This window comes from Mixophyes fleayi, chromosome 1, assembly GCF_038048845.1.
Source record: "Mixophyes fleayi isolate aMixFle1 chromosome 1, aMixFle1.hap1, whole genome shotgun sequence".
NCBI classification, from domain to species: Eukaryota; Metazoa; Chordata; class Amphibia; order Anura; family Limnodynastidae; genus Mixophyes; species Mixophyes fleayi.
Genome location: NC_134402.1, coordinates 196,641,752 through 196,651,026, shown reverse-complemented (window position 1 = coordinate 196,651,026; position 9,275 = coordinate 196,641,752). Strand labels below are relative to the sequence as shown.

The window sequence follows — 9,275 nt, the reverse complement described above, 5'->3', positions numbered from 1 at the left end:
CGATGTCAGCTGGTCCTTTTGTGACAGGGTTGAAATACAGTGGAAATATTGTTTTTGGGATAAAGTTCATTGTCATGGTAAAGAGGGACTTTGAAATTAATTGCAATTCATCTGATCACTAACTCTTCATGACATTCTGGAGTATCTGCAAATTGCCATCATAAAAACTGAGGCAGCACACTTTGTGAAAAATAATATTTGTGTAAGTCTCAAAACTTTTATCCATAACTACACATTAATGGGCATGCTGATCGGGACTTTTTTTTTCAGTTTTTGGTAAAATTGTTACAGATAACACATTGGTACAAAATTTCTATAGTGTGTACCCAGCCTTAATCTATTCTTGCTAGATGTTTGTTTATTCACTTGGGAGCTCTGTGGCCATACCAGCACATGGGGACAAGTTCACAGTACTGGGAGGTGTCTTGTTACATCCAAAATAATTACAAGTGCTATTATTCCTTACTATACATGCACAATCCCTTCTAAAAATTGCATATCACTAATAAGATATTATTATATAAGGATCCTGTGGTCTGGAAATTTCATTTATATTTTTCAGAAGTCCTGCTGATTGGAGAGTATATCACAACTCACGGTGCAAAATGGAGACATTGTTCCAAAGTATTATAGCTATTGTCTTGATTTTCCTTTCCTCATAATAGGTGGTGTTTTAGTCCTTCTTCTCCTATAGACTTTTTAGCTTTTATTGTTTGATATGCATCACATTTCTGATTACATAAGATTATACTTGGAATAACATGTTATAACAAATACATTTCAGCTGTCCAAATAGTTTTAATAATAAAAGTTAATGTTTTTATACTAACTTATGTAAATATCTAGTATTCTCTATTATACGCTAATCACATTTTGGTAACACCATTTTTATATTTTTTAGGGAAGCTGTTTCTCTATACCCAATTTTCAATAGAAGGAAGTCTTTTGTGCTATTTCCCAACTGTGTTTGTTATAGATATTAGAAGCAATCACATTGCCATTATTCTAGCTACCAAGTTATGCTCTAATTAATTTATTTGATTTGGTTGTCATAAATCTCTGTTAACAGTCCTATACTTCTACAGAAAAAACGTACACAAGTCTGCACCATATAGCTAAAACCTTATCTCTGAACCACCCAACACACTCATATCAAGCAATGGTAGCAGAAGCAGGCTGCTCCGGAAAAGGGATACAAATTTGGTTAGAGGAGAATGTAACGGTTACAAGATATTTGTTAACATTGATGGCCAAGATAGATATTTAATCAGGTTTCTGCCAATGCACCCAGAGAGATTTAAGTTTATGGGTTTTTAAGTTGGACAATAGTTATTTTGTGGACTGATGTTTGCCTATGGGTTGTTCTGTTTTAGGTGCTTTCTTTGAGAAATTCAGTAAATTTCGACATCGGTGTATTGAGAAAGGGTATGGCTGGTAGATCAGTGGCACTATATTTGGATGATGTCTTGGTGGTGGGATCGGCAGGGTCACAAATTATTATGTTCAGTGAAGGCATTTTCAGAATTTTGGAGTAAGAGAGGATAAGGAAAAACAGAGGGGCCAACTATTGTCATTTAGAGATGGTTACTGAGGAGAAGTTGCGTAGAAAAGAGAGAAGAGACTTGAGGAGGATCTCAATAGGTGGGAGAGAGGCAGACAAGGTGACTTTGAAAAAGTTGCAATGATAGGATTGTTGAATTTTACTTGTAGAATGATCCCAGGGGATAGAATTTTTGGAGAAAGTGGTACGGCAGGAGCTAAGATGCCATATTATTATATAGGATTGTGTAAAGAAATGAAAGACAAAGATATGGAGTAGTTTTGTGAAACTTTTTAATGGTACTAAAATATGGCCGATTCCACTAGCATCTAGTAGGGAATTATAGTCGTTTACTGATGCAACAGGGTCAAAGGGTCTTGGTGCTTATTTGTAAGGTGAATGGTGTGCAGCCCATGGCCTCAAAACTGGGTAAAGGATGGGTTAACAAAGAATGTGCTGATGTTAGAGTTGTTACCAACAGTAGTAGCAGTAGAATTGTGGGGAGTAAATTAAAATTGTATTTTGGGAGTGGGACTGGCGAAAAGCAAACAATGTGCTTCTTTAACAGGCTAAATAGACCTATCGTTCTGAAATGCCTAAACCTTAGCATGCAGCGAAACAAGTACTGAGTGCAGAGAACAGAATTGCTGATGCATTGTCAAGACTTAATTGGAATGTATTTAAGGAAGCGGCACCTGAGACTCATGCAGTTGATTAAAATGTCCAGCTCATGTCTGACAGATTATCAGGCTGGCATAGAGGGATTGGTGGAGGAAGCTTTGCAGTAGTTTTATGGGTTGCATTAGAAAAGGTTAAAACATTTTTGTGCTTCCCGTAAGAGCTGATTCAGGGTGAAAACTGCCTGCCACCGTTGATTGTGGAGGCATGAAGGGATTTACCTAATTTATCCTCCTACAGGGGTCTAGATTGGCAAATTGGTCCAAGGAGGTTTTTTAGATTTTACCTTCATCTGGATCACCTCTATCCCTTCTTAATTAACAGCGATAGGCCAACTTTGTTTAGTTGACAATTATGGAAATGTATGTTTAAAGGTTAAGAGCTATACAATTGCAGTTTTGTTTTACAGGTGTGTAGATGAAGTCTCCCCTAAAAGTTTGGTTACTGGGACATTCCTTCATCCATTGGGCAGCTAGTAGCTCAAGGACAGAAGACACAGCCAACTCCCCTGGAGCAAAAGGAATTAGATGGCTGGGCAGAGGAGGAATGAAGTCATAGTTTGATAAATGTGTTGAAAGATGCATGAAGAAGGTTTGCAGTTGATTTGGTGTGAATGATTTGTGGACCAGAAAATCCATTGATCTGATTTTGAGAGTAAAAATACATTGCCCAGGTGATGAGTTAATGACTCTACACCCAAATAGTTTGGTCAGAGATAATATCAAAGATTAAGTGGCATGACCCAAAGGGCAGTCCCGCAATAGATGAGACACATAGAAATGCGAATTCGGCAGTGGAGAAAGTTGTGAAAGGAGTAGTTTGCTGTGTGGTCAGGGGCAGGAATTGATAGGATAAGAAAGTGAACCCTGCTATTGCCAAGTTTATTACCTCCCGTGGCAGCAGCAGCAGAAGCAAATTGGGGTTAATGTGCAGGTTTTTATAGGAGTGATGGGTGCACCTTTCAGATGTTACACTTAATTTGTATAACAATAATGTGCAGGAGGATTTTGAGAGGTTGTTGTTGCAGGAGGTCACAGCAGTTGGGGGGCTTCTGTCCACATGGAAGAGGTCATGAGGACCTTGCTTGGCGGAAGAGTGGCGAGCAAGGCATAGAAAAGGGGGAGTCAACAGGGTTGTGCAGTACCACCCTGGGTAGATGGCTGCACGTCTGGCTCCAGCTACAACAGTTGGGTCAATACGGGTAGTGTGCCTGGTTTCAGCAATTGGAGAGTGATTTATGCCAAGTGACTGGTCTCCGGAGGACGTTGTTGCAGTGCCTACATAGTAGCCAGAACCAGGGCCGTAACTAGGGCTGTGCAACAGGGGCGACCGTCCAGGACGCAGGGCTGAAGGGGGGCGCAATTTAGGCATATTTTAGGTTCATTTGGTTAAAATTGAGGGCTAGGGGGGCAGCATTTGTCTTTCTCGCCCCACACTCTAGAATTCTAAGTTACAGCTCTGGGCAGAACACATCCTATTTTCTAGATAGAACTGGAAAAAAAATTGGTATATTTTATTAGCCTTTCACACCGCTTGTCTGACAAATACAAGTTGGAAAGTGTTTAATAAAGCTGTAACCAAAACATTTTTTGCCAAATAATTGTTTCAGAGTTTCTCTTCATTAGTGCACGGTGTGGGACGCCAGTTGTTTGGCCTATACCCCTCTTCCTATACTTTTAATGGGTCCAGTTTTGCAACGCTATGATGCACATTGTCAAAAACTGCATTTACAGGCGCACTCTAAGCAATGTAAGAAAATTTTCACATACACACAATTGCCAAATATCATAATGTCTCCTTTGGCCCCCACATTCTCTCTCTTGCTAAATCATGCCGCTTCCAGCTGCGTAACATCGCTCGCATCCGGCCCTTCCTCTCCCAAGATGCCACCAAATGTCTTATTCACTCTCTGATTATCTCACGCTTGGACTACTGTAACCTCCTCCTCACTGCCCTCCCCCAATCTCATCTCGCTCCCCTTCGTTCTGTACTTAACGCAGCCGCTAGGCTCATCTTCCCTTCTCGCCGCTCCTCGTCTGTCTCCCCCTTCTACCAATCCCTTCACTGGCTCCCCTTCCCCTACAGAATCCTCTTCAAGCTCCTCACTCTTACATACATGGCCCTCGCCAACTCCACCCTCCTCTCTATTCATGCTCCATCCCGTCCCCTCCAATCTGCCAATGACCGTCGCCTCTCTTCCCCCCTTATCACCTCCTCCCATGCGCGTATCCAAGACTTCGCCCGCGCTGCCCCCATCCACTGGAACAAGCTCCCTCCCTCCATCAGAACTTGCCCTAATCTGTCCAGTTTCAAACGGGCTTTAAAAACCCACCTTTTTCTTAAAGCCTTTCAGTCTCCCACTTAACTTCCTACCTTTTCTTCTGCCTCTTCCCCCTCACTCCCCTTCCCTCATAGTTATCCTCCGTTCCTCCTTCTCTCCCTCCCCTGTGTCTATCTGTCTGTCTACCCCGCCCCTTAGATTGTACGCTCCTTTGAGCAGGGTCATCTCTCCTCCTGTCTCCACCACTTTTAACTCTGCTCTCCAGCTATCAGCCCTCCTCCTCGAGGACCCTCTTCCCCCCCCCTCCCCCCCATCCCCTCTCGCTCCCTCCTCTCTCTCTGGGAGTTTCCCTGTCACCCGTACCCTCCCTTCTGGGCTCCGTCGTATGCGGACTCTCCCCTCCCCCTACCCTAGCGTTGAGCTCATTGAGTTACTGTGATTATTGTTTACTGCACTGTGCTGTCTCACCTTGTATTGTAATTTTGTTTGTCCCTGTACGGCGCCACGGACACCTAGTGGCGCCCTATAAATAAAAAAATAATAATAATAATAATGCCAGTCCCCCTCATTTTTATGATTAATTTAAGCCAAAATGAGGCTAAACTGAGCAGTATTTTAGTTGAAAAAAATAATTTTATTGAAAGGGGTGTTTACTAAAGCGATAAGAACTTGGCATTTAATTTTATGTTTACAGAACTTTCCACCACACCCATGCAGCTTCTGTGGTTCAGAGGCATCTTCAAAGAGCAGTATGTGTGCATATTAAAGTGCGCTGAGTGGACCACCTAAGGTGTTTTACTGTACTCAACAGGTATACTTCATAAATCATACTTACCTACTCTCTCAGAATCTCTGGGAGACTCTCGAATTTCAGTGAGTCCTCCAGTAGGAGTATGGCACCCTCCTGGACTCTTCTCTTTCTTGTGAAGTGGCGGGGCCTTTATGAAAACTTTGCGTTTATGTAATTTGCCTAAATGTAATTTGCCTAATTGCACAGCGGGTGAATTTCATCATCACTTCATCCACGGGGATGTCTAAAATGTGGGCAAGTATGGCGTACACAACCTCCAGCAAAATTTGTACCTAAATGCAATGTTAATAAATAAGCCCTAATCAACCCTTTCCTGATAATAAATAGTAACTAAATATACGTATTTACAATAAGAACAAATAATGAGCTGTTTAGAACAGGGCCATATTATGGAATATGTTGTGTATTATATGTTGGCTATACATACACATCAGAAAAAAGCAAAGGAAACTAATAATGACATATCACCGAATATGAACCAAATGTGTTCATATTTCTCTCTCTTATCAGTGTCGCTGCTCTTTATTGTCTTTTTTCATTTACAAAAAATATTCTAGTTCTATTTTAGGCGAGTTTTTAATTTGCCTATAGTGCGCCGAGGCAGCCATCTTGGAAAGGGAACGTAATTTTGCTACACAAATGATGGCGAGTGGGATATCGTTCTCATATCGCCATCTTAGTGGTGGAGAGCACAATGATGCCCGGAAGGGATGTGAGTACGCTTCCTCTAAGTGCAGACCGCTATACAGAAGTGTAACGGGATGATCCAAGGCTGAGGACGGACATTGTGATCGCTTGGGAGTTTATAGGCTGCGGAGGGAAAATGTCGGCGAGTGCGGTCTATGTGCTGGACCTGAAGGGGAAGGTAAGAGGCGCTCACATCTCGGTCTGATAGTGAGCTGCTGGGTGTGAGAATTACAGGCCCTGGGGTGGGGGGAGCTGTCAGATGCTGGCCTCAGCCTCTCAGCAACTTCCCCTCTGCCTTTGCAAGTTGATGTGTAAAATGTCCTGTAACCAGCATGGTTGATGCCTGCGCTTGACCAGGCCGGCATAGTGTATGCAGCGTTTTAGTCCAGGTTAAGTAACCCTAATCTTTAAACTGACAGATTGTGCAGCGTATACTACTTTGCATAGTAGGCTACTTAAAGAATGAAACATATGTAAAGAAAAGGCGTTGAAGTGGGAGTTTTATATAAAATGACTTTCATTATTGAGATGCGATTTTAATGTCTTCATATATTTTATTTTAAACCACACGACCTGTACTTTAATTACATATTCCCCATTTCTGGTTTTAGCAATGAATGGGTCAAGTGGTCTTGTCTTGCTGTGTAGGTTTGTTAAAATGCTTAGCTAAAATAACAAACACAAGCTAACAAAGGTGTTCTATAAAAAGAAATGAGTTTGTACTGTATAATTATTTGGATTGCTTATTTGAGTAAATGTCTTTGCAAATAGAAGATCTCTTAAAACACGTACTACCAACACTATTCTCAAACTCCCAATTTCAAAAGCTTTGCTTACACAAAAGGTTTGGATGTTTGTCATAGTGCTACATTTGCTTCATAAAGGTATCTTTAGCATCCAGAAAAAAAGATAAAACAGCATTCAGAAAATGATTTCTCCCTTCCTGAAATGCATCCAAAGCAGTTAGTCAGGCAGAAGGTTGTCCATGGGTGTGTGAAACATACCTACACACTGTGGGGTCAATTTATCAAAAGCCCCAATGTGTGTTTCTAAGCAGGGATAATAAAAATATATACATTGACAATCCATGTAAGTATCATAAATAAAGATGTCTACTCAATAATTCTGTGTGGTGTTATAAAGTGGGTGTGCTGTATATTAGTCAGATCACTTTGTTTAATAGTTAATAGTGAGCATATTGTAATACACATTATTGTTTATTTATAAAGCGTTGTACAATTCTGCAGCACCATACAGTGTATATATAGAGCATAGTACATAAAATGTAGAGGCTTAACAAGCAAACTACAGAATGTAGAAGAAGCATAAATGCAATAATATAAAAGACATATAGTGAAGGTACTGCAGAAATGTAAGGTATAATACAGAACATGCAAGAAGCTTAATGCAAGACCACATGGATGTTTAAGAAGAGAGCCCTGCATGTGAGAGCTTACAGTTAGGAGAGGGACTGTGAGAAAGGGTATGACAGACAGGGTCAGGTCATTGAGTGTGGAATTAGGTGGGAGACTGTTAAGCTTTCATAAAGGATGGTGGAGATTGTGATTGGATGTGGAAGCTTTTTTGATAAGTGGAAAGTGGCACAAGAGAAGTGTTGGGGTGGGATGTGGTTATCAGTGGGGTGCTGCAGCATATGTCATTGGCAGAGCAGATCAGCAGGAAGGAGTGGAAAGTGTTCTGAGGTTGAAGATGTAGAAGATAGAGGAGTAGTTGAGGGCTTTGTAGGGGAGGGTTAGGAATTTGAATTAGATCTTATAGGGATTGGGCAGCCAGTGTAGGGTTTGGCAAACTGGGGAGTCAAAAATGAAGTGTATGAAATTACTAAAGGATCAGAAGGGGTCATATCCTGGCAATGTTTTGAAGGTGGCAGCAACAGGTCTGGGCAAAGACTGATTATGTGATGTGAAAGGAGAGGGTGCAGTCATGGGTGACACTCAGGTAGCAGACCTAATAAACAGAGGAGATTGTAAGCTTGCGAGTGGGGCCTTCACACCTCTTTGTCTGTTTTACCCAGTTTGGTGATTAGTTTACTATGTTTGTCCCCAATTGTAAAGCGCTACGGAATATGTTGGCGCTATATAAATAAATGATGATGATGATTGTGGTCTTGTCCATGGTGAGAGAGATAGGAGAGGGGAGGAGATCAGAGACTAAAGTAGGAGGGAAGCTGTTGAGCTTAGTTTTAGACATTTTAAGCTTTATGCTAAAAAAAAAAAAGTCTATCATGAGTGCAGCCTGATATTTCTAGTGTATAATAATTCATCCCTATATAATAGATTTGATTCCTTTACTCAGAGACAGTGCTCTCCTTCTCTTTTGAGAATCTGGGCCGTATGTAAGAGAAAGATGAATAAAAGGGGAAATAGGAAGAAATCTTTGAAACAATCATTATACAAATGAAGGAGCTTTATTAAAGAAAGCGATGAGGTTAGTAATACTAAAATATTTAACTTCAGCTCCAATATCTTAACTGAAGCTGAAACCTCAATATTGGAAAGAGGATTAAAGATTTCCTCTTCTGGTATGATAATTCTTTTGAATTGTACATTGATTTGCAAAATATTCTGATGAAATTAACTATATATTTAAAAAAAAAAATTTTTTTTTGAACCAAAAGGCTTCAGCTATGTGTGATGTTGCGGCCACATCCAGTTTTAAGTTCAGAGAGAAGTCTAAATACTAACTCGCTTATATTAGAGGGAGTTTTCATAACAGTTTTAGCAAATTGGTGAATGATGAAAATACCAAAAAGAAAGGGATAAATAGAAATAAGATATATAAAAACCTCAAACTCAAAGAGATGTCAGCTATATAAGAACAATATAAATGTATTTAATAAGCCAGCAGATAAAGCCGGTTCGATCTTTAATTCTGGGTATAGATAATTATAAAAAATTAATTGGTTATTAAAAGATGGTAACACATTTGTGAAAATTAAATAAGACCATCTTGACACTATCCAGAAAAAAATGGAACTTTTTATTGGTCAGTTAAAAGCCTCCAGAGTCATCTCTGAAACAGAGTTTTTAAATGTTTTGAAAATCTCCAACCCTATTTTACGGATATTGCTCAAAATTCACAAGGATGTTACTACCCACCTGGTAGACCCATTGTGCCTGGGACTAATTCAATTACAGGAAATTTTTCAGTTTATTGATGCCCATTTACATCATATCTGAAAAGATACTTCTGATCAAACTATTTCTGGGACCAGGAATGTATTCTAGTCAAAGCCCATGTTTGATCATTCTATACAA

General features: G+C 40.2%; 1 protein-coding gene across 1 annotated transcript in view; it reads left to right on the top strand.

The window, feature by feature from the left end:
- The first annotated feature begins 5,967 nt into the window (after window positions 1-5,967).
- The window catches only part of LOC142147615 (AP-1 complex subunit mu-1), a 72,969-nt gene continuing 69,661 nt past the window's right edge, over window positions 5,968-9,275 (top strand). Inside the window, exon 1 of the mRNA XM_075204731.1 lies at window positions 5,968-6,175. Coding sequence (XP_075060832.1) covers window positions 6,134-6,175 — 42 coding nt within the window. The 5' untranslated portion in view covers window positions 5,968-6,133. The remainder of the gene's footprint in view (window positions 6,176-9,275) is intronic.